At 42.6% G+C, this 24562-nt stretch overlaps 3 protein-coding genes across 8 annotated transcripts; all 3 read left to right on the top strand.

The window, feature by feature from the left end:
- Positions 1 to 1848: 1848 nt before the first annotated feature.
- polr1f (RNA polymerase I subunit F) lies at positions 1849 to 10458 on the top strand. 6 transcript variants are annotated; one of them, XR_011085830.1, is made up of 6 exons: positions 1849 to 3981; positions 5052 to 5108; positions 5977 to 6112; positions 6175 to 6293; positions 6358 to 6520; positions 7573 to 7922. XR_011085830.1 is itself a non-coding variant. In XM_049751245.2 (6 exons), exons 1-6 carry the CDS (start codon positions 6503 to 6505, stop codon positions 10126 to 10128), a joined length of 1617 nt encoding a protein of 538 aa, XP_049607202.1. In that variant the 5' UTR covers positions 6375 to 6502; the 3' UTR covers positions 10129 to 10458. The 6 variants fall into 6 exon arrangements, 4 of the variants coding, with proteins under 4 accessions (XP_049607202.1, XP_049607201.1, XP_049607204.1 ...); XR_011085829.1 differs by having other exon boundaries at positions 1850 to 3981; positions 6358 to 6525; XM_049751245.2 differs by lacking the exons at positions 1849 to 3981; positions 5052 to 5108; positions 5977 to 6112; positions 6175 to 6293 and adding exons at positions 7955 to 8334; positions 8492 to 8633; positions 8700 to 8908; positions 9369 to 10458 and having other exon boundaries at positions 6375 to 6520; positions 7573 to 7680.
- A 151-nt stretch (positions 10459 to 10609) lies between these two features.
- Positions 10610 to 17959, top strand: LOC137839717 (fer3-like protein). The gene is made up of 2 exons (XM_068649026.1): positions 10610 to 12284; positions 13046 to 17959. Exon 2 carries the CDS (start codon positions 15659 to 15661, stop codon positions 16052 to 16054), a length of 396 nt encoding a protein of 131 aa, XP_068505127.1. The 5' UTR covers positions 10610 to 12284; positions 13046 to 15658; the 3' UTR covers positions 16055 to 17959.
- Positions 17960 to 18145: 186 nt separating this feature from the next.
- Positions 18146 to 19890, top strand: twist1a (twist family bHLH transcription factor 1a). Its single transcript, XM_049751259.2, has 2 exons — positions 18146 to 18891; positions 19453 to 19890. Exon 1 carries the CDS (start codon positions 18302 to 18304, stop codon positions 18866 to 18868), a length of 567 nt encoding a protein of 188 aa, XP_049607216.1. The 5' UTR covers positions 18146 to 18301; the 3' UTR covers positions 18869 to 18891; positions 19453 to 19890.
- Positions 19891 to 24562: the final 4672 nt, after the last annotated feature.

Raw genomic sequence — 24562 nt, 5'->3', positions numbered from 1 at the left:
CCACGGTTTGGCGGTTTGGATTTGTCTTGTGTACACATACACACATGGTGTGCACACTGTGATTTTGTGTGTGGGTGTGTGCCATGACCAATCTCCTCTGATGTCCAAGTCCTTTTATCCTGTAGAAAGTCTTCCTGATAACTGATGACTAATATGGGACCATTGTTTCCTTCTTCCAGTGTAACCTCTATTACAGGTAGACCTGCCCAAATATGAAGTGGAAAAGGAAAAACAAAAATCCCCTCGCTTGTGTTGTACTTAAAAGCAACATAACTAAATTGCACTTGCACAAAAAAAGTGTAGCATTCTGTAAAGTTAAATAATTTCATTCAATGAAGCATTTGTATACCACTAGAGGGAGACGGCAAACTCCCTTATGCTTATTTTTATGTTTAATTCGGCACAGTGTAATGTAATAGTGGTTTACAATTATATTAAACGTACTTTTTAGGATTTTTATTATGTTGGATGGAGAGCTTTTTTTTAACTTGGTGTAAAAAGTTTGAGAACAACTATCCTAGAGTATATTGAATTTCTTTAAGCATTTTTTCATAAACAGAATTTTCTGTAGTTTCTGTATGGAAGACAGAAACTAAACACATGAGGTTATCATTCATTTGGCAATGCTTTTAGTTTCTCTTTTGCCTTCCTGCTCATTTCCTCCTCCGGATGAGTCAAAGAAATCATGCAAAAAAAAAAAGCTCTTTGTTCAGGTTGCACAAAAGTCCCATAATAAGCTTTGCGTCATTACTTTCTTTTCTGACAAGACTGGTGTGTAAAGGGTGTGGTGCACAATACATAGTAATTTAAGTGGTTTTGCTTTCACTGGATCCTCTGTATGTTTTACAGTAGACTTGGACCCAAATCAGTCACTTAAACTGCGCCGAACAAAGGAGGTAGTGAGCTATTACGTCACCTTTATGACTGTACATATGTGCGTGTGAGCATTTATTTATCCAAGTACGCTTGATGGTGTGTGGCTCTCCCACTCCCTGTGCGTCATTCAGCAGCACTATGCATCTCTGTAGTAGACTTGAAAAGATCCATGTGCTTCCCTTTTGTACTTATAAACACACAAACACTCAAACAGCTGCGAAAGTGGACTTTGGCCCGCTCGGTCGTTGTATGGGAAGTCCCGGGCGGTTTTCTTCCTAGTTATTCTGGTTAAGTGTGTCATTCGGTAAGCGTCTCGCCTGGAAGGGCCAAGTCACATGAGAAAGAGAATGATAACATCGCAACGAATGGTTTACACGTTGGAAACAAATAAATCCTGTCAACTGAGCAGTGAGTGTGTGGCTCCGATAACAAGGTTAGGATTGCAAGAAAAATGAGGAAGTTCTTAACATATTCTAGATATTCCTAGATCTCTCTATGCATACATTCCAGATTACATTTTCTTTCTTCTTTCATTCATTGTACTTTTTACATCCTTACCTCATTTGCTGCTGTCAGTCTGCATGACTGACTCTGTGATGGCGTCCTCTAGTGGTAGTATTTGTTAAGACAATTCCCGCGTCAGAATGACATCATACTGACAGATGAATTAAAAAAAAACGTATACATTTCACAAATTTCCAGAAAAGATGGAAGGAGATTTGTCATCCGTATGTTTTATCTGCATAGCGGCCTCCAATAGGGCTGAATCATGCTTACGTTGTCATTTCATCCTCAGGGGGAGGCCAAACAAGAGGAAGAAGGCCTGGTGGTTTAATGTTCGAGGTCTTCACACAGGATGGAGGCACAGGTCCAATTTCACTGAGATGAGAGGAAATTTAGAGGCCACTGACTCGGCACTGGGACTCACCAACTGTATGTAAGTGTGTGTGTGTGGGTGTGTGTGTGGGGGGGTCATAGTGGTTCCTGCTGTGATGTGTTTAATACTTTATAAGAACTCTGTTTACTCTGCAGAGCAGCTAGCCAACACAACAGATGCTGAGCGAAACAACTCGGGAAATAGATTCCAAATATGTGGATATTGACCGTGACAAGCCAAAACATGGCAACCATAAGAAGACTATTAATTTTTTTAATGCAATTCAGCTATTTGAGATTCAAGAAAATGTAGCAACAAAATTCTCTTTTTACTTTAAATTTGTACTTTATATTTGTGGGTCAAAAGGTCACCAAAACCATGTTTTTTAAAAGTGTATACCACCTTTCATCATAGGATATAATCCATACTTTGCCTTTAATGACACTCCTAGCATCTTCACCTTTTAACAAGCACCTTTACTTTGACAAACGACCTCAGGACGAGTGCCCGTACTGTTATTTAAGGCATCGCATTGATTTCTACTCTAATGAGCCCTCATCTATGGTTATTGTGTCTGTATGGTTAGCGTGGACAAACTGTAAGCGAGCATATCCAATGAGAGCCCACATGATGTTTAAAATACAATTTTAAAAGTTGAAATTTAACTGCGGGCTTCATCACAGCTACACGACATTAACACGATCAGCAGTTTGACTTGATGATGTCACACCTCTACGGATACAATGGCAACAAAGTCAATGTCTGAGCGGCCCGCGGCCTCTTTACGTTATTTGCCTCCTCTGCTCTTGTGGGAAGGATGACAGATTCTCGCTGTCCTTTTCCAGCGATTACAGACCAGTCTCCTAATGATTGTGAGCCCACACTGGCAGCAGATGGCAACTGGGACGCTTATAATGGGCCTCAGGGGATAATAGGGTCCCTGGCACCTCCTGCTAACTCCTCTCTTTATCCACTTAACTGGAAGGAACTTTATATATCTTCAATAGCGGCACTCGGTTACTTGCTGCCTTTGGCTTCGGGTTCAGTCAAGGAGCTTCTAATGCCACTTTATAAAACTTCCACCCAAGTACTCTTTTTCAAACAAAGCAACTGACTCAGTGACTGACTTCATTACCAACCGTTTTTGAACGAGCCCCGGTTGCACGATAATTAAAAGAAAAAGCATGAGTCGTTTTGTGGGTGATAATTGAATCTGCAAACAGTTCCTTTCCTCACTTAATGGCAAAAACACATGCCATGAGTCAGTATACAGTAAAACACGCCACTCCGTGTTTCTGTGCAAGCTGCTTTTACCCTCAAGCTAGTCAATACCGTTGTTGATTGATCAGTTAAAAAGCCAGTAGCGGCACGATAAAAAGAAAACTCCAATGTCTCCATGCATCGATTGTACACGGAAGGAATGAAGCCGTGGCTAAGTGTGATTACTCGGGAAAGCCTGCAATCGTTGGGGGGCTTTTCCCTTCACCATCCATGGTTGCGAAAGTGAAGAAAAATGCAGTGAGGTCATTTTGTTACTCACAGTACTTGTTTGGATTGTTGGAGAAGTCAATCTGTCAATCAGCTCGTATATGTTCATGTAGGGGTGTGCACACTTTTGTTGCCAGCCATTTAGATCATATTGGCTGAGTTGACGTTAAATGTAGTTAGACAAGGCGCACGCTGACAATTTTATATTGCAGAAATCAAAAAAAAAATAACTAACGTCTTTTTTTGAAGTATCCCTTTTGAACATAAATAATAATAATGGTTTCATTCACGGCGTGCACACTCGCGTGCACGCGCCTCATCGTAGTTGTGCGCGTGCCGCGGAGCTTGAAGTAACGTGGACGTCACATCGTTATCGTCACATCAGGCGTTGCTCAGCTTCATCCCTTTGCATCTTTCCTCCTCACACACTTTCGGTATTACTTTTAAACAACTCGAACGAACTTGTTTGGAGTCAACCGATCATTTACCGATGTAGAGCCGTACGGCGCGCTCCCGCCTGCGAGAACCGAGGAGCGGACTTCTTCTGTCGTAGGCGGAGAAATGCCCCGGGCGGGATGTGCTCCAGCCGCAAAATCCTTTGGAGCCTTCTCCTCCTGTCGGTAGTGGAGGTGGGCCTGGGCGTGGCGAGCATTGTGCTCGGAGCCGTGGGCATCAGCTGGGTTCGGGGGCAGCACAAGCCGCAGCAAGGTGACGCTTCCCCGGTGTGGAGCGGACTCTGTGTACGTGGCTTTCTTACTTTTAGTAAGTGGGAGGTGGAATCAAGGGAAAAAAGAAATCTAATTGTCAATATTTGCAATGCATGATTTTGTTTTCCAATTAAGAATAAATACTATTAATAGTGGATTAACAGCAAACTGCTAAGAGTTGTTCTTGCATGTGTATTTTTGTTACTATTTTTATTTTTTATTAATATATATCTGCCTATATGTAAAATAATCATGTGTATGGATCGTTCGTAAACATGCCTTAAACTTAAACTCAGGTGTCAAAAAAACATTCTTCTTCCTTAGGTAGACTGTAAATTGATTTGAGCAGAAACTGTAAATTGATTTAAGCAGAAATTAGATCAACTTCTAGTCAGTGTGTGTTTGCATGGGGGAGTTAAAAGATATCAATTTCTCCAAATTGCTTGAGCTAATTGACTTTCTCACTATCTACTTTTTTCACTACTAGGCATTGATTCTGGTGATCGGATCATCTCTGTTGAGTCTAGAAAATGCTGGGTTATCATTTAATGCATTGCAATAAATGCTAATGTGTTTCAATGTGTGCAAAGGGTGAAATATATTTTTTTTAAATTCATGATTCAGCATTTTTCTTGCTTGTCATCACCCTCCTGATGTGATTTTGGCAAGGGTGTGCAGGAGGGAGTGTTACTGGCAGCTCATGCCGAAAAGCCCCCTACTGTTAATTGTCTAATGTAAAAATGACTCAGCGCAGGTTACTTTGCTCGAATCTGGTCTGATTTCTTACATCCCTCATGCCAAGTTGCATTCATCAAAATAACTGCTTCCAATCTCTAAATAACAACCCAAGAAGAGAGAGGAACCTCAAAAGTCATTTTGTTTGGTGATGCTGGTTGACTACAAGTTGCCATTTTTAGAAAATCCCTGTTGAAAGCAATGTCATGAAAAGCCCACTAGAAAATCTGAAAAATTAATTCGAGGCACTTTAAACATTGTCTCGTGTGTGATGACTCCATAATGAAAAAAAATGATCAAGACGAGCACTTTTTATGAAGTCCCCACGGCGCCGAATCAGATTTAACACCGTTATTTCTCTTTTTCAGTTTCTGCTCTGCGGGATGTGTGGTGTGTTGTGCGCTCGAAAAAGGACTGGCCTTATCGTAAGTACAGTAATTTTTGCGTCATGTTTTGTGCCTAATTTATGCCAATTTGTCTTTGGATGGAGTTTATTTTTGCTGCAACAAACAGGAAGAGGACTCCAACAGCTTGACACACGGGGAGTCTTAATTATTATTTCATGCTTTTTAACCCATTTGTGGCTCTTCACTTCAGACCACCTTCTACAAGGTTTTCATTGACAGAACTAGCTTTTTATATCAAGACATCTTTTTCAATTTGTTATATATTTACGAGTGTAAATGTGATCCGTGTGTGTGTGCACTCTGAGAGACGTCTGAGGAAAGCAGAGGCGGCAAGCAGTCACCTCTTCTCTTTCAAGTCCTCGTCTTTCCTCGTCTTCCACTCTGGATGTCTGCTGGTGTGGCTAATGATGGATCAATGTCAGCGCTTTGGAGAAGAGACCTTTGCTTCACCCTGTACCCACCCACCTCCACTTATCGCCTCTTTCTCTATCTTTTCCTGCCATCCATTTCTTCATCTCTCTTATTTTCAATAATCAGTCTCTCCGCCACTCTTTTCCATGCCCTCCCTCCCCTCACTCCATCCATGCCTTCGGGCCAATGATTGCATTAGCTCGATCTGGTTCAGGAGTCCCGCCAGCCGCCGCCTCGCACACCTCGCAGGGTAATGGCTGAAATTGGAGATGTCCTTTTCAATGTGGTTGAAGGCAGTGAAGGCACCTTGGCTCACTCCAAAGAGACAGAATGCAATGCAATCAACTTCACCCGATTATTTCACTTGCAGAATGAACGACCTGCATTCATTTCATTCTGATGAAAAAAACGATTGCCACGGTTGGGAGGCATTGTTCTGATTCTATTCCTCAACTCTTCCGTCTTGTGTTCGCAGATGATTTTGTTCTCAGCGTGCTGCATCTGCGGTCTGATCGCCGGCATCCTCAACTTCCAGTTTGTCCGCGCGCTCAGTAAACGACCAGACTCCATGCAATCTATCCACTTTGCTGCCATGACTCTTGCCTGTCTTGGTAAACTGGACACACAACGTGAGAACCAAACACACGTGTGACGATACCTTACTTGTCCGTAGGGATCTCCTCCTGCACATTGTCCACGTGGCTCACTTGTCGTCTGGCGAGCTCTGAGCAACAAAGGATGTTCTTGGAGAGGGAACACTCCCTGCACCATTCACACGAGATGACAGAGAAGGTAAGCAATAAATGGCTTCTTGTTGGTTAGCTTGCCTGTTGACAAATATATTTGTGTTCAACAGGATGCCCTGGACGGCTCCAGTAACGGTATCCCTCAGATCTCCTACAACGGACACTCTAGCGCATCACCATGACGACAAGTTGAATCACTTGCTGTCAACAGTTAAGAATGGCTGTACGGCAGACTGAAATGTTTAAACTTTTGGAATGCTGAAAGAAAATACAGTAAGGTACAATATACTGCTTGTACACATGAGGGTCATCAATTGAACAATATAGTGATAAGACGAATTGTGAGAAAAAAAAAAAAAAGTGCTACATTCTTCTATTTGGCCAATTCATCTCGATTAATCAGAACATTGCGGAAATCCCAATTTCAGAAAACCGATTAAAATGGTAAAACTCATTATAGCATTTGTATTTACTACACAGAGTGAAATGCTAAGCTATTCTATTTTTTAATGACCATGTTACATGATAAGCTAAATTTTTATATACGCAAGTTGAAAGTGACCGTCTGAAAAGACAATAATCGATAATATAAGATTTCCAGCTATTTAATTGAGCAGCTGGAACAAATGAATGTTCTTTTAGCTTGTTTTTTTATGACTGTATTCTAATTTATTCATGTGTACTGGTAACAGAAACGCCTCATAATGACATGCTGATTTTATTATTAAATGAATGCCTGTCTGGCAGTGTTAACACAGCATTATTATCCTAAATGCAAGATATTTATATCTATATTTGATAGCCACAGTATTGGATAAGCTAGTTCAGGTGTAGCCAATGAAAACAGTATGTCAGGAATGTAAACAATAGGTCAAACATATTTTTGTAAGTGCTTCTTACACTAATAAATAAACCAATAAAAGTCTTATTACAATGTTTGGAATGGAGAAAAATGCACATGTGTGTTTGCGAAAGAGAGAGAGACCTCAGGTCACCTGAATGATCTTATTGTGGCAATGCAGGTGAGAAAAGGATACAGAATCAATGACCAGATGATGACGAGGAGACAGTCAGCGCTCCCCTTCAATCGACCTTATGTAACATTGGTGTACCTCTCACTGAACATAGAAGCTAATTAGCCCTTATTTAATATAATAATAACTCATTATTTGTGGTTTATAATGTGACAGAGTCAATCGCCACTATTTGTATAAATTCGCCGTATAAATTAACACATACAGTACACTTTATAAAACAATTTCTAGGATTCTAGGAATGAAATTCAGAAAAGCACTGAGAGTTTTTGTGTCCCCCTTTTCTTGTAGTGGTTTGGATTCCTGCTTTTCATCCAGGCGGAGTGGGTTGAGTTTGGGAAATTTGTGGTTCCTCAGATGGAATTACTGGAAGGAAGTCTCATCATTTCCTGTGTACTGGTGAAGACACCCACATTACTTCAAGTGACAACAGCACTTAAAATTAAACAAGGTTTAATTACTTTCAGATTAAAGATTAAATCATGCTAGTATAGTGAATGTGTTGCATCATCAGAAAAGAAAACTTTTTTTGTTTGACCATTTGATTTATTCATTTTTTGTGTGTAAAACTTACTTATCTAGACTATACTGTAATTAATAAGTGACATAGATAATGGATAATTAAATAGCTCTCTTTCACAGTTTCTGTTAACTTTTATTTCCTCACCAGCAGAGGGCGAACTACACAGAAGTTGAACCTTGCCCAAAGCGGAAGTTAGTCCTTGTTGACTTTCCGGTCTTCCTAAGCAACATGGCGAACTCGGACCATGTTGAGCACGACTCAAAACACGTGAAAATGTCTGGCAATATTCCCGAAACTTGCGTTCAGGACCCGGCAGATAAAGTTAATTTATCGGCGCGTGTAGATTTGGCAAATATTCCGAGCTTCATTCCGTCTTTTGCAGCCGCTTCCGAACTTGTGTCGGCACCTTACTCGTGTCTGGTGATGAACATTCACCGAAGACACATCGTGCTTCCACCCATGTACCTGAACAAGAAGAAGACAGCATTACGGGAGGAATTAAAGGCCGAGTTGCTCAAGTTCTCACCGAGGTGACATCTTAAACACTAATGTGTTGGTTAATTTTAATTGTTGATGTGGCGTGGGGGAAAAAAAACGAATTTTATGGGCTGATTTTATTTATATCATTTCCACATTGATTATAAATGTATGTCTTGACCTTCTGGATTGTCATGTTCTCTCCTGCAGCCTCCAAGGTGTTCCTCTAGCTTTTGACAATATACAGCTTTTGAGCCACCATGGAGACCTTTATGATGACAGTGGCTACATCCACATGGAGATACAAGCCAACTTTATTATATTTCAACCTCAAGCAGGGCAGCGATTGCTGGTGAGTCCTTGTTAGTTAGTTGACAACTGTGATTGAATATTATATTATATCCATTTCTACCCCTAGGGCAAGGTGAATAAACTAGGTGTCAGTCACGTGGGCTGCCTGGTCCATGGCTGCTTTAATGCCAGCATTCCCAAGCCCAACCTGGTTTCCGTGGATACCTGGAGGGACGCAGGGCCCAAAATTGGAGCGGAGCTGGAGTTTGAGGTGAATGCGCTTGATGCTGACACTGCCGGTGTGCTGCTTATAAGAGGAAGGCTGAACAGAACCAAGTATGTATACCAGAGTTGTCACCATCAAATGTTTTTAGAAACGATGATGCTATCGAGTAATTGAATGGGTTTTTGGAGCAAACGTTTTTGTGGTCAATGTATTCGTGTCAACGTTTTTTCCCAGGAATAATGTATGCGTATGTTCTAAATTAAAGGGGGATATATTGCGGGAATACACTCCATATAGTTTTGATATAGAGACCATAAAAAATGAACATTTGAAAATAAGTTTACCCCTCCTTCACTGCTTTTGCTCTTTCTTGCACTTAAGCATGCCACAGCTGCTGAACTGGTAAAAAAGAAATTAAATAATCACCAAAGTGTCTAACAAAACCATATAATTTCCACTATAATTAATCTGATGTCTTAATGATGAAAAAAATCCTGAATCTTGGTTTTTGTTTCAAACCGTACAAATATGTCTTGGGGGAATTAATGTCACACCGTTTGTGTACATCAGGGTTCAGGAATTGTTGGCTATTGCCGAGAACCCCGATTTGGGTATCACCGTTGACCAGGATGAGCTAGAAAGCACAGAACCAGCCACAGAACCAGCCACAGAGCCCAGCGAGGAGTCTATTGTCGAAGACTCCAACAAGAAAACGAAGAAAAAGAAGAAAGATAAAATGAAAGAAGTGAAAGAAGAAGTAGCGGCCTCGCCATCATGGCAAGACGATGTTCACGCTGCGCTCGATTTGAATGGAACAGAAATCGACGCAACTGGGGAGAAAAGGAAGAAGAAAAAGAAGAAAGATAAAATCAAAGAAGAAGAGAAAGAAGAAGTAGCGGCCTCGCCATCACGGCAAGACGATGTTCACGCTGCGCTCGATTTGAATGGAACAGAAATCGACGCAAGTGGGGAGAAAAGGAAGAAGAAAAAGAAGAAAGATAAAATCAAAGAAGAGAAAGAAGACGACGAACTCATGTTGACGCCCTGCCAAGGCGATGCTGACACGACTCTGGAGCTGAACGGAACGGAGAGCTACGCGTATGGTGAGAAAAAGAAAAAGAAGAAAAAAGAGAAGAGGATAAAGGAAGAAGAGGAGCAGGTGCAACTCTCTTCCATGGAGATCCATGCCAGCGACTCCAGCGGTTATCTCAGTGACAAGCCCAACAAGAAGAGAAAACATGAAAAGGAGAGCCAAGTCGTAGCAAGTTCTAGTCAAGATGCCGAAGAGCCAAAGCCCAAGAAAAAGAAGAGGAAAAGTGACGTCGCTTGAAAAAATAGATTTGATCCGATTAGAAAAGTTAACCTGCAATACCAGAATGGGAGAACAGTTTCCCCACATCTGCAGTTGCCATTCTTGGCCGAATGGGGGCGCAAAAATACTGCTTCACAAAGCAGCACCAAGTGGACTTGACAAGATAAGGATGGAATACGTTTGAATCTCCTCTGTGCCTTACAATTCTCCACAAACTGCAACCATGTGAAAATCTGATAACCGCTACAAGGAAATACCAACATTAAATATTAAGGACAACAACTTCATCGTCATGTAGTTCTTTTGAAACCAAAGTAAATGCTGAATAAATCTATATTGTTAAAAATAGTCCTTTTTTCTAATTGTTCTAATTACTCTTGTGATAACTAACAGCATTAAATACTTTTGCAGTCATCGTTTATGCCGAGCGGCGAGTGTCAGGTGATGAAGCGTCGAGAGACAAGTTAAAGGGCTGCTGGTGTTTTCTTTACCTCCCACCTCCTCACACACACACACACACACACACACACACACACAAATCCTGCCTTTCAGCAGGGAATCTCAATTAGTGGTGAGGTGCAAAGACCCGCGGAGCTTATCGGGAGCCGACTAAAGAGGTGAGATAAGTGGATGCAATTAAATGGTCGCGTCTTCATCCGTCCCTTCTGATCATCCGTTTCTGTATCAGTATTGTGATTTACAATTTTTGACAAAAACCTGCAATATTTTGGTTTGTATTCTGCACAAAGTTTTTTGATATATAACAGAAATATACACTAAAGTCTGACTATTTGCATATATTTTTGTCTAGCCCAGGTGTTTCCCTGACTGTAATCTAAATTATTTGTCCCTTGGTGACCCCCCCGCTCCATGTTTTACCTGATCTCCACTCTGGCCCGTGTGCACCTGCACCGAAGCGCCCCTCCATCGCCTCCCATTCATCTTGTCATCCCCGCTATCTCACCCCAACGCAGTCTCCCTTTTTCCCTCCCCTTTGCTTCCCCCACCAAGCCTTCCCTCTCCTCCTACTTGTTCCCCAGATTTATTGGAGGCGGAGTGCAGTTCACACGCATTCCACTCCAGACTCCCCTCCTGCCACTGGACCCTCATATCTAGGCATGCTCGTTTATCTTCATGATCCTCTGATGGCCAGAAGAAGATGAGGGAAGGAGGGAGGAGTGTTGTTTTTGTTCTTGAGCAGGCCAGACAACTTTTCCCCTCACACCTCTGTGTTTCATAGTGTGTGTGTCTAAATTGGCTGTGTGTCTCTCTCCTGGGTCAAAGTTTCCATGCCTGGCAGGCTCCTGCAGGAGAACATTCCCTGCATAAGAACACACACTGGCGGAAACGAGTGCCACGCACTCGCTGGCTCGCTCAGCCACGCATACGCACCTCATCCCCGACCCGCAATCTGCAAATCTCCATCCTTTGGCTCGGATAATTAGTTCTGCGGTCGGCCCCTCGCCTCGGTCCCACAGGCCCAAATGGCAGCAGGTCATAAAGCTTAAGTGTTCCACCAGTCAGAGCTGTGCAACAGCGGCCATTAATCGTACAACACGACCCAGGCAAGGGTTGAATTGTATCAAAGCGCCTCGTACTGACATCCATGAAATCCCTTTATGGGCATTTCAAAGGCAGAGCTGGGAGATTTTTTGGCACCTCTGCTTTGCATCACTCTCATTTTAATGTTCAGCTCGGCGAATATCCGTGCACACTCCGCTTCCACTCTTTCCCAAGGGTTCAATGTCCACGCACACACTATTAACCCCGAAAGTAAACAAGCTGGATTCCGATTGTTTGGTTCCTTGGCTCCCGCCAGACGCTGACCTGCTCACGGTAACCACGGCGACCAGGATGTCTCTGAGATGCTGATGTGTACAAATGTGTTTCTTAATCAAACTTATGTCAATGAACTACTGATTCCGAAGGCTCTTGGCAGATTAGATTGGCATTGCAACACAGAGGCTGAAATCTGATTAGGCCCAAAAAAAAAAAGATCTAAAATCCACATATGCTGGATGCAGACAAGAGACATTATGAAATGGAGAATCGAATGGCATCAACGTCAAGGGTGAGTACCTTTCTATTTTTTTTGTAGGTCTTGTTATGCAGTTTCTAACTTCTTTTTGCACTTGTGTGACAGCAAAGAATGGTGTCGACTACATCATCAAAGGGTGAGTCGTTTTTTTTTTTTTTTGCTTGTCCATACCGCGTACATCAAATGTACTTTTTTTTTGTTGCACGTTCGGAATGTTCAAATGTTCCAAAAGCAACAGCATGTACAATCAGTAAACATATTTCAACTTGGGAACACAAACGTTTCATTTCAATGACAAAATACGCCCCAGAGAAGAGTGTTAACAAATATCTTATCTCTGATATGAAAACATTCATTTTAAGTCCGGTGATCCTCTCTGGGTGGAGCGTGTGTGTGTGTGTGTGCATGTGCTGGTCACCTTTTTGCAACTGGACCTGCTCTAAGGAAACAAAAGTTTCATTTCACAAGACAAATAATACTCAGACTGGAATCCCAAAAAGGCATTTGAATTGAGAAAATATAGAATGGAGCCGAGAAATGTCTGATAGAGGACGCCAGATATAACAAGTGAAAAAAAAAATCTGGCTCAGCTTAATTCAACAAGGCTGAAAGCAGTTTACAACTTCATAATAACTTAGAAAATATTGCAAAGACACAAATATTGTTGTCATCTATAAATTCATTAAGTTACCACGTGCTGTATATTATGCAAGAAAAGTTATACTCCCTCATCCCCCAAGGGATTGCAGTGCACCCAAGGAACTAAAAAGCTAAAAATTAATAAAAGCTCGACATAATCGGGAGGTAATCGCTGTTGTCTAGACAGTTGTTTCTTGAACCAAACAGATTTCATATTTGCTGAGAAGGCCAAAAATAACTCCTTTTTTTCTTCCCCAGATTTCTTGGTCACGGCAAGCCAAGTTTGACAAGGAAACATCGATAGTGATCCACTCGCAATTAATAATCAACATGTACCGTGAGTACTATTTCTTTTTGATGGTTTTGCCAAATTGGCAGATGCATATCGATTTTTAAACTGAAGTTTACAAAAGTCAAACATGGCACTTTTTAAAAAGCTTGTCTCAGTAATGGCCAGGCCTCTATTGTGTAAATAAACAGTTGAGACAGCGGGGAAGGTGGTGACATGTTTTTGGATGGTGGGTGGGACAGCAAAGGGATTTTTTAAAGTGTTTGGGTGGAGAGTTTAGGCATTGGATTAAGCGAGGGAGGGAGGGGTCATTCGAAGGAGCTGCGGCTTGGCCATTGCGAGGCGTTGAAGGAAGTGAGATGGAAGGTTGCAGGGTGTTGTAGTGGAGATATATGGTAGACCCGCTGGCTTCCATCCAGCGTGGTCCATGAACCACACACACTTGCATGAGCCCCACCTTTAACTGGCCACCCAGCTGTGTAAACATCCCCCCGATTGGTGATTGGCTGACTGCTTCAGCCAGTCAGAGCCGAGGATGCTGTGAAAGGTGAGACAAGTGAACCAATGAGTCACTTTGTGGGTGCGCAGGCAGGCAAAAATGAAAAAGGGGAAAGAAAGAAAGACTGATTGCGTTCATGATGACACTAATAAAGCACATCATTGGTCAAGAGTTCTAAACTCATTTCCATTACTCACTTCCTTGATTGTTTAGTCCCCTCCCTTTTTCATGTCCTAATTAATTCTGCAAGAATGGCCGTTATAAAGTTCACGACATAATGACCCGCCATGCTTAGCCAAATCTTAAAATGTGTCTTTTATACACAACAACACAATTTTCCTCTCAAGTACAACAATAGTACTGCGCCTTAGATTAGTGCGAGAAATATTGCAGTGGGTCATGTGACCTTTGCAATTCATAAAAATGTAGCACAACTTCTCGAGTGAATGTAATGCAGTGAAATTTTACTTCCCAATACAGGCCTGTAATACTTTTCCTCCCAAATCTGTCACTCACATTTTACTGTGAGACATGATGTACAATATGTGACTAACATCTAATATAAGAGGGATTTAGTGTTAAGTGCTCCCTTAGCCGCAACGAGGCATGTGCAGAATGTTGTATTTACGAGCAAAGGTAGGCTTTCGAAATGTGTCGTTTTTCTTTTTTCCGCTTGCTCTCCAGATGTCATCACAAGCTTTCAAGTCCCACTTTGTGTTTGGATGTGTCAGACAGATGTTTACCTCCACCAACATCCAGTCACGGCAAAAAGTCATCGTTAATTTCACACGGCGATAATAACAGAGAGCGACTCATTATGAGTTCGCCTGTGTGAAGATTAGTCGAGTTTGTTTCCACTCAGACAAAACTGGGATGAACCCCTGTAGGTGTGTTTGTGTGCCTCTTTTGGGGGCTTTACTCCTTATTTAAGACCAATATTTACCCAGCAGCCCCAGGGTGAGATTACCTCATATTCTACCGCCCAGCTGCTCTTTCTCAGCGTTTCCACGACGACCGGCGGAATGTCCCATCATGTTTATCTGCCCGACCCGAAAAACAGCAAAGCGGTGGAGGGAGATGATGACAATTCAGTTGTGTGTGTGTGTGTGTGTACAAGATAAACACTCACATTAATTCATGAAGTATCATCTTTGGACGCTTTCCTTTAACCCGCACATTTATAACATGGATAAAATCTCCAAATAGCCGTTTAGTTTTGACAAGTTTTAAATATATAATACAATTTAACTCACTCTTATCTTAATAATTTATAATGTGTTCCTCGAGGGAAAGGGGGGGGGGGGTAAACAGTGCACAGTTTGTTGTATTCTCGTGTATTAAACCAATTATATTTTTCCCAAAATGATAAGATCGCAAGCCTTAATCTAATCTGTTCTGGATTGGAATTTACGCTGTTTTCTAATGGAGCCTGATCATATCTTGATTGTGTTTCAGTCAGAGCTCGATCTCGTTGCGCTTTTCGTCTTTTTGCCTCATTTCGGTATCCGAAATATATTTAATCGCCTCATCGTGCTTATGACCAAGCATTCTCTTGAGGAACTACAAATACGCATTGGAGGCCCTTTCAGCACCCCCTGCAATGTGGACACTCCTCTGCCATGGGAACTGACAGTTATTTGCTCTAATTTGCAACAGAAAGCTTTTTGCTGTGTGAGGACTTTTAGGGAATGTTCTATTTGGTCTTCTCCTGGGGCTCTTTAAGTGATAAAAAGTGTGGTTATTTAGCCAGCAAGGAAGAAGGGAAAGAGCAAATACGACTGCATGACCCTCTTGTCAAGAGGTTGCTATTCTCCAGAAGCTCATGAATGGCCTCCAGGATGACATCGCATCACTTGGAGAGCTTCTACAAGCTACTTGGGCATGGGCACGTTGGGTGCCGCATGCAGGCCACTTGTTGAAAGAGCAGGATAAGGCCTTTTGGACTCCAGCCAAATAGGATCTCACCCTGTCGTGCTCCATCCGGATTCAGACAAAAGCGGGCTTCACTTGTAAGAGATGCTCTCCAACTTGTGAGAACAGACCTATAAAAGGATTTTATTTGTGAAGCTTTTTGGACTTGGAGATGGAGCTGCAGACTCGACTCCTGGACTCCACCTTGATCCACTTTGATGTAAACCTGATGGATTTTCCGACCAAGCAGCAGGTGGATGACAGCCAATCCAGCGACGCATCCTGGAGCCCAGAGCACACGGACGATCATCTGATGATCGGCCCGGTTGGCCGAGAAGGAGGCGCCGGGTCCGGCAGGTCCAAGCGGAGGAGGATCATTACGGTGGTCCAGCGCCAGGCGGCTAACGTACGGGAGAGGAAGCGCATGTTTAGTCTGAACGAGGCGTTCGATGCGCTCAGGAAGAAAGTTCCCACCTTTGCCTACGAGAAGAGACTCTCCCGCATTGAGACGCTGCGGCTAGCCATTGTCTACATCTCCTTCATGAAGGATCTTTTGGAGAACACTTGATGCTGACTTCAATTGGCACATGGATTGCGATATTTTAGATCTTAGAAGTCAACAGCCTTGGATTGTTTGTAAAGTTCTTAGTACAAGAATTGATCTTTTTAGTTTAAATGAGGTTTTTGTTTCAAGTACAGTTTAAATGGTCACACTCCGCTCACAATATTAGGTACACCTGCATATTGATGCAATCGGAAAATAAAAATGAGATTGATAATTATATTGATCATTTTGATTAACACTATGCAACAATGTCTCATAGTGCATCTGAACCAAGTGCAATTTTTTATGTCTAGAAACTTCATTAGCAACTTCACAATTTAATGCACCTCAACCTAATGTAGCAGTATCTTTTTTGTTTCCTAAAACTAATAATAATTTAATAATTTAATGATGTGCACGGCATTGTACTGTCAGGTTAGCATAAGGTAAGCAAAAGCTATTTTATTCCGTAGCATTCAATTCTGCACGTGTACCTAATGAAGCGATTATATTACTTTTTTTTAATGGCTACTAACAAGCACATCTACCTCGCAGTTTAGAGCAGGGTTAGTATCTGCCGGCACCAGGTCGCCATGCAGAGCTGTTCTAAAAATAGTTCAGCAGTGAGAGGACATCGTGATTTTCTGGGAAGGTTGTTCAAGAATGTCAGGTTGGCAAGTCCACAGGTGAGGTTGTTTTCAGCACCTTGGAGAGCGGAGCATGTTGCTTTCTCACCTGTGTGAGAAAAACAAGATTATAAACTGAAGATTACATTGATTGTATCTCTGAGCCTTCTTATCGGCTTCAAGTGCAAATTGGTATTTGCATCACAAATCGTGGTTGGATATTATCTTTGACGCTGAGGTGCAAATTGGCTGATGCAGAGCCCCCTGTGGGCGACCCACTCCGTGGATGAGGCCTCAGTATTATTTTGCATCAAAGTCCACCACTTCCAGACTTTTACAGCTCTTGTTTCTTTATTGGATTCAAGCCCCCCCCTTGTAAAAAAAAATTGTAGGCGAGTTTGGGCCTCTTCATCACCTCCACTGTTTGCTTTACGCCGCAGTCGTACACCTTCTTAGCGACCCTGCTGCGAGCACGGATCCGCCCCGAGAGCTCCTCGGGATGGGGCGTCTTTTAAACCTGAGCCGCGGTGTCGACGTCCCCGCGGGGGTCAGACCCATTTAAGCGCATACCTCAACGCGGGGCCGCTGACGGGAAAATAAACACGTCGGTCTGGTTACGATCGAGCTAAGGCCCCCCGCCGTTTGCAACCTCCTGTGTTTCACTGGGTTTATTTTTTGCCATCACCACTGTTCACATCTAAGTGTCTAGACTGGCAGACTTGTTACTGTGCTTAGAGTACAGATTTTGAAATGCACTTTAGTATAAAATAGCCTAAAATCAAATTGTAAATTGTTTTTACTTGTAGTATTTACGTTCCATCCCTGTTTTTCTGGCCCAGTGAGCGTGCATAGGCATATGGAAGATACATTGATTGGAGGATACATTAATTGTACTTTGAAGGACACCCCTCCCTATACTGCCCCCTTTTTTTCTGACAGTTCCAGTACACATTGCACCTTTAGGAGTTGTACTCTTGACACTTGTGGGACTTGCATAGTTTGGGAGCATACATGTACTGTATGTCAAGGGAATCATAAGTTAGAATGGAGTCATCAGACTGTTGTATATTTTTCCATAGATCTTCACGGCCTGGAACCTGGAATAGATTGTGGTATGTTCTCACTGTGGCAATATACAAATGTTAGTGAATCTAAAAAATATTACTGTTTTAAAAAATAATATATTAATAAATGCGTGTCAACAATAAATTCTTCACATAAGTAGGTCAGGGTAGTGCTTAAATGAGCGTCACAATATTGCTATGCTGACATATTTAGTGCAGAGATGCCCAATATAAGAAAACGCCCACCAAAATATCTTGCGCACAGTTACAAAAACAATCCCAGCCCCTTTCCATTTTTTTTCCTTTTTGCCTTCAAGGTCCTCTACTCTTCCTCTGATATTAACACAAGTTATTCCTGCAGTGGTATTATGTTACACCCCTTTCCACCCAATCACAGCGCTCCCCAAAATCCTCCATCTCGCTCCCCACTATAAAAAGTGGGAGACACCTCTCCTTCTTTGCGGTGCATCATATTTGCTTTAAAATCAGCACGGGCCATCATTTTTTGGTCACATGTGGAGTTTGTGGACTGGACTCAAGAGGGACAACTGGTTGTAGGGCATCTTGAAAGCTTTTGGACAATGCGAGAAGACAACTCCTCCCCGATGGACAGTGCAGGGAACAGTGAGGAGGAGACCGAGCGGCAGCTGCCGCGGAGGGGCGCCAGGAAGCGGCGGGCTGCGACGCGCAGGAGCGCAGACGAACTGGACGAAGACTTGGACGTGGAGATTCCTAAGAAGAGACGTAGAAAGAGTTGTGACCGTGGAGGCGGTAGTAACGGAGGCGGCGGTGGCAGCGTGGCAAGCGAAAGCAGCGAGGCCAGCAGCAGCCCCGCTCGCTCCATCGACGACCTGCAGAACCAGCGCGTCATGGCCAACATCCGAGAGCGCCAACGCACGCAGTCTCTCAACGAGGCTTTCACGTCGCTCCGGAAAATCATCCCCACACTGCCGTCGGACAAGCTTAGCAAAATACAGACGCTCAAACTGGCCGCGCGGTACATCGATTTCCTGTGTCAAGTTCTGCAAAGCGACGAGTTGGACGCGCGGGGATCCAGCTGCAGCTACGTGGCGCACGAACGTCTCAGCTATGCCTTCTCCGTGTGGAGAATGGGGGACGCCTGCTCCGTGTCGACCACAACCCACTAGCGGGGCTACACTGGAACAGCATGGTAAATTGCATTTACTTTTTACGCACTACCCGACGGAATGTATATGTTAGGATTTGTGTTGGAAATACCTTGTTATGCATTTGGGATTAGATCCCATGAAGTCTAAAACAATGGTGGTCAAGGTAAGGCCAGGGGGCCACTTATGGCCCGCCCTGTTCTTTAATATGGCCCAGCAAATATTTTAAGTCTTGTAGTTTTTTTTCATGTGTTAAGCTATTTCCTCCTACAGTTGTCAATGAATATGTAATTATTCATTTTGATTTATCACAATAATTAGATCATACATTTTGAGGAAAAAAATCTCGTGATTCTGTTGGTTCATTATAAATTAATTTTAGCAACATGAAGTATAGTCATACCTTCCTTATTTTTAATTACACTTAAGTAAGCACTATTTGATCAGTTGTACGATTAAAATGTGATCATTTTTACCTTAGTAATGTTTTAATTTAATGCTTTATCATTTTTGTCTGATGTTTGAATTAAGTAAATTCAAATTCATGGAACTTTTGTCCAATTTGAATTTTCTTCTTCTTAATGACAACAGTATTTCTTTGACAGATCATGAGGCTCAGTCCAACTCTCCTGAAGACGGAACCATGGAAAAGTGCAGCTGAGGCCCAGCTGTGAGCTTCATTCCTCCTCCGAGAGCGGGATGTGCGATATTTCCCGTTGCAGGGACTGTTATGTTTGCAAGGGAGCACTTATAGGACAAGACGGATATGAAGAAAGACCACTGCGACTATATGAATGTTGTAACAACAAAATGAACTGAGGAAATGTTTTGAAACTAGAGAGAAACAACACAATTCCTTTTTACATTCCTCGTGACAATGTTTCACAGCAAATGGAGTATTTATTTTTTCTACTGGTGAGAAATCCGTTTGCCCCAATTAAATAAGAGTTATTTATTTGGGGGGTATCACAGAATGCTGTATGGATCTGTAGTCTGCACATTCTGAACGTTGTAAATATTTGCTAATAAACAAATGAAAGTAACTTCCTGCCAAGTATTCATTCAGTTGTTCCCCAGCGATAATAAACTCTTGATGTCCTAAATAATCAAGTGTGTTAAACACTCCCGAGACTTACCTGAAAGTATAGCAACAAAGTCATTTCCGTTGGCTTTAGTTTTTTTCTACTTAATCAAGAGAGTTTATTTACTTTTGTTGTAGCAGAACCCGCAGCTAACTAAGTCACGGTGGAGGGGGTGAAAGAAAACATCTCATACCTCTGGATTACTCTGCAGTTCTTTCTTGCACCCTGGGATTTGGGAACGCCGTAATTGGCTGGCGGGCTTTTCGAACGGAGCGGTTGTGGTTCATTGGGAAGCGTGCATGATATTCCCAGATGTCCTTTGAGGCGCAGGTCAGCATGGGGAGATTCCTGCAGGTGCTTTTGCAGTTAGCCTCAAGAGCTTTAAAGGGGCGGATATGGGTCAGGCTACAAAATGCGCTGCCATTACATACCTGCCATTACAATTCAAGAAGCTTGCCAGCTATGCATGAGCTACACAAAACCTTGATTCATCATGAAACCCTGAACTAATTCTTGAATCTTTATATTTTTTCTGAGTGTGCTATTTTACACTACTGATTTCCTACTATACTAGCATGGGTCAGCAACCTTTCCTCATTTATTCATGCAAAAGCACATTTTGGAAAATAATCAAATGGATATTTACAAGGCACCTTCTGTGATTCGGTATTCAACATTTTTAGTTTTAGGTGAAGTCATTCTGTATAATCAAGGTACAAAAATGCTGACAGTGAGAATTTCCAGGCACACACAGTTCTGACTAAATCAATTCAAAGAATTGAGGCAAATAATACACAAAAAGTCATTTATAAAACAATTGTGTAGAATAGTTGAGTGTTAATGGGAGCATTGGTGTGTTGTTGTTTTTTTTCCTTCATTGTAGCTTGCGTGCAGAAGGTAAAGCCATCAGCGCTGACCTAAGGCCCTTTGCCAGCCTCTGGAGGGAATCAATTCCCACCCGTAGCTCACCGTGGCAGTGTTATCTTAAACTTGAGGCTGTTCCTCTGACATGCAGGAATGTCACCTCTGAGGCTTGCAAACGGGTCCATCTCCAGCCCACAAGAGAGAGAACCAAGGTTCTTGCGCCGTAGCCCACTTTGACATCAGAAGGGAAAGGGATGACTGGTTGTTATCAGTGTGAAGGCATCTGGCTATCTGGATTTAACAGTGCACTGATTTACAGGCTCTTTGATGACTTGAAACACACACTGTCTCCCAAGCAGCCATTAATCACCATTTCAATTGGCTTGCTTTGGATTCGCCGTCTTGAAACTGATGCGAAAGTCAAAGGTGCGCTCGGCGTTTGTTTTGAACATGACAAGCTGTGAATCTTTGGAAAATGAACTTCTTGCCATGCTTTTTTGTTGGCTAGTCTCCGTAACTTCCTTTAGCTTAACGTCTCCTGCACTTCCACCGTTTCTTTTTCCCTTAACCCAGTAACAAGCCCTGGTTTACATTAATGCTTAACACCACCAAGAAGACAGCCGAGGGGGGTCGGACTCATAAACACAACCATGCCCGGCTTCTTTTGCATGCAGGACTGGACCCCATTAGAGCTAATTATCTGTTTCATCTCAGCTCCAAGCTGTGTGTGCCCACGTTTACCATCTCAAATCAGCACATTTACCTCGGGGCTCTGGGTTACCTTGCTCATGCGGGGTTATGGCAATCATTTGTACAGAAAAGAAAGTTATTTTAAGACATGGTGGATTTGTTTCAAGGTGGAATTTGAATAGCAGTTTCCTGGAAAAAATGCATAATGCAGTTGATGTTTAAGGGATAAGCGCAGATGATTTGCATCAGGATGAATGTTGCTACTGAACTTGGTCTCAGATGGAACAGGACTCTGCTGAATTGAATTTTTACATATTTGATAAATAGTTATATTTATAAACCCCCCTGGTGTTGTTGCACACTTTCACTCCAGATATAATTTCAGATGTCGAACCGCCCGTCATCCATGATGTCACTCAAGTCCTTCAGGCAACATCACAATTAAAGATGAGTATAATTCATGATCATGTTTTGAAGTTTGAGTTGATAACCGACCTTTCACACCTGACAGCTGACATGTTTCATGCATGAATGTTCCAGAAAACAGAATCCACAAGGTAATGGGCCATTAGTCCTAATTAAAAGACAGGATTGCTTCAGGGGCTTTATAAAACAGGCAGGGGGGGGGGGGGGGGGACAGCAGACGTTAACGCACATTCCCCATTAGTCCGCAACTCACACACATTTCCTGAGGCCGGTGCCAACTGCACCCATCAATCCTGACCTACGGCCTCTTAACTAACCCCGTCGCCCACACCGACAGCTACTTCCACAAAGTCACTATTCAGCTTACTGGCTTAAATTTTTCCCGATCAGGCGTAACAATGAGACAAGCACGCAAGTGAGAAAAAGAAGACGATAGGGAACGAACGGGAACCTCTGGGTTGCCCTCCTCGCGGCTGTTTATCTTGCAGATTGAGTTAAACGCAAGCCTCTTCCAACTCTCTGCATACCAGACAATATCACAGTGGCTCAGCTTTAGGAATATAAACATACAAGCTCTATCAAAGACCTCTTTAAAACACATAGGCTCTTTCTCCTAACTTAATTTACTGCGCCTTACGCAACCCTCCTTTATTGGATTTAAGCTGTTTGAATGTCTTATTCTGCCTGAAAATGGGGGGCTTTAGGGGTCCTATTGATGTGTGGGTTAGGACTCTATTTCCATGTTTATCTTACACTCGAGGGCTCATTGAAATCTATCAGACCCTCTACACTGATTTTTTGGAAGGGGACATAAAGAGAGCACTTTGTTTGCTTAGTCTCATCCATTGACTGTTTTTTTTTTTTTTTTTTCCCTTGTGCTAATGTGAAAAAAAATATGTTGTTTCCACTGACTCTGTTTGCATCAGCCGGTGTTATGTAAAATTTTGTGGCTTTTCTTCCTGTTGAACGCAATAACAGTTTATTGGCGTTGCGAGGGACACGTTGTGAGGGAGGGGGCGACTTGGCAGCTCGAGTAGCACAGTGTTGGTCCAAGGGGAGCTACAGTAAGCTAGGAGAGAACTGGAGCCTTCCCTCTGGTCTTCACTGTCGGGTGGTCTTACTCGTTCTTGAACCACCCTCTTCCTTAATCCTTTAATATGTTGCCATCTTTTCTGCCATTCTTTCTCCCGGCCTCCTCGCCATCCACCCTTTTTTTCCTCCTAATATCTACAATATCACCCCCCCACCCCCTAATTTCCTGTGTGCCTCGGTATTTACTTAAAAGTGTGGTGCTGCGGTGAGTGATTGGGCCTTGAAAAACAAAGAAAACCACAGCAGACAGTCAGAGATGCCACAAGTCTAGAAAACAAAGTCTTGCTGATTCAGTGATTAACACCGGCCAACATTTTTGCTGAGTATTTTTACTGATTAATAACCAATCATCCGCTTCTAGAGCTATTTTGTGAGTTTTACAAGCCTAGCATGTGCCATTTACTGAGTCTTTTTTTTTCTGGGGGATGTAACTTTTAAAAAGCAGTCTGGTAAGTTAGGCCAAAGTCCACACACAAAGTGCAGACGTGGGACAGCAGGAAAAGTGTAAAGCAACACCACCTGAAAGAAGCAAAAGGTCCCCTGAGAGCAAAGCTCATATAAATGCAAGGAGGGACACATAAACACTGAGATGGCGGCGATGGCGTGTGTCATGCAGCTTTACGGTGAAGACTTAGCAATCTGCTTATCAACATGCAACACGGAGTATATAAGATCAGCACCTGCATCCAAATTGATCCCAATAGTATCTGCATTGGTCGAAATGTCGATTTCATCTAGTGCTTTGACGCATCGGTTCTGCTTTTCTTCATCTTCTTTACTACTTAGTAAAAAAATCCCAGGGCCCCCTCGTCAGGAGTTGGCACAGGATGTGGACCCTCCCCCGAGCGAGCATTGGTACAATGAAACCTGAGCCCCAGGAAGTGGTCCTGCGCATCATCACGTCAAGGCAGACAAATAACTTCTGCCTCTTTCCTTTATTTTCCCTTTCTTCCCCATCACTCAGCTCTTGTCATCTTCATCGTCTTTTATTGTTTTCCTTTCAGCTCTCACGAGGAGTCGCTGAACCGTAAGAAGAAAAAAAAATCTACCTGTGTTATCTCAATACGAGCTAACATTTAAACTCAAAACGAGCTGTGGCTGGCTGGGGTTTAGTAGGCCCCCAAATTCCAGGAAATATTTTCTTGCGCCGTTCCCTGAAGATTTGTGGTAGTCCTGCCCACACTATCCCTATAATGTTTGAGGTGGAATTTCCAAAAAGCATAAAAAACGGGTTTATTTGCACAGTTTGGAGAAGTGAAACATTGATCTTCCTTATCTCTGCATGGTTGTATTATTTTACCTAGCAAATGCAACTGTGAAAATGCTGAGGGAGCTAGCAAAATTGTGCTGCTCTTAAGGGAAGTAGAATGAACTTAAAACAAAACCACCTACTTAAGTGTAATATAACTATTTGTTACTATTTTGCTATTCTATATTGGTATGCAAATTATGGGTGAGGGATGACATCTTGGCATCATTGCCTTTCCTGTGTTAATCGGTTTTGGTTCTTCACAGGTATGAAGTTGGAATGACCTTCCTGTATGGTGTCTGCATGTTCTTC

This window comes from Syngnathus scovelli, chromosome 19 (assembly GCF_024217435.2).
Source record: "Syngnathus scovelli strain Florida chromosome 19, RoL_Ssco_1.2, whole genome shotgun sequence".
Lineage (NCBI taxonomy): Eukaryota > Metazoa > Chordata > Actinopteri > Syngnathiformes > Syngnathidae > Syngnathus > Syngnathus scovelli.
This window is presented reverse-complemented; position numbering and strand designations above follow the sequence as displayed.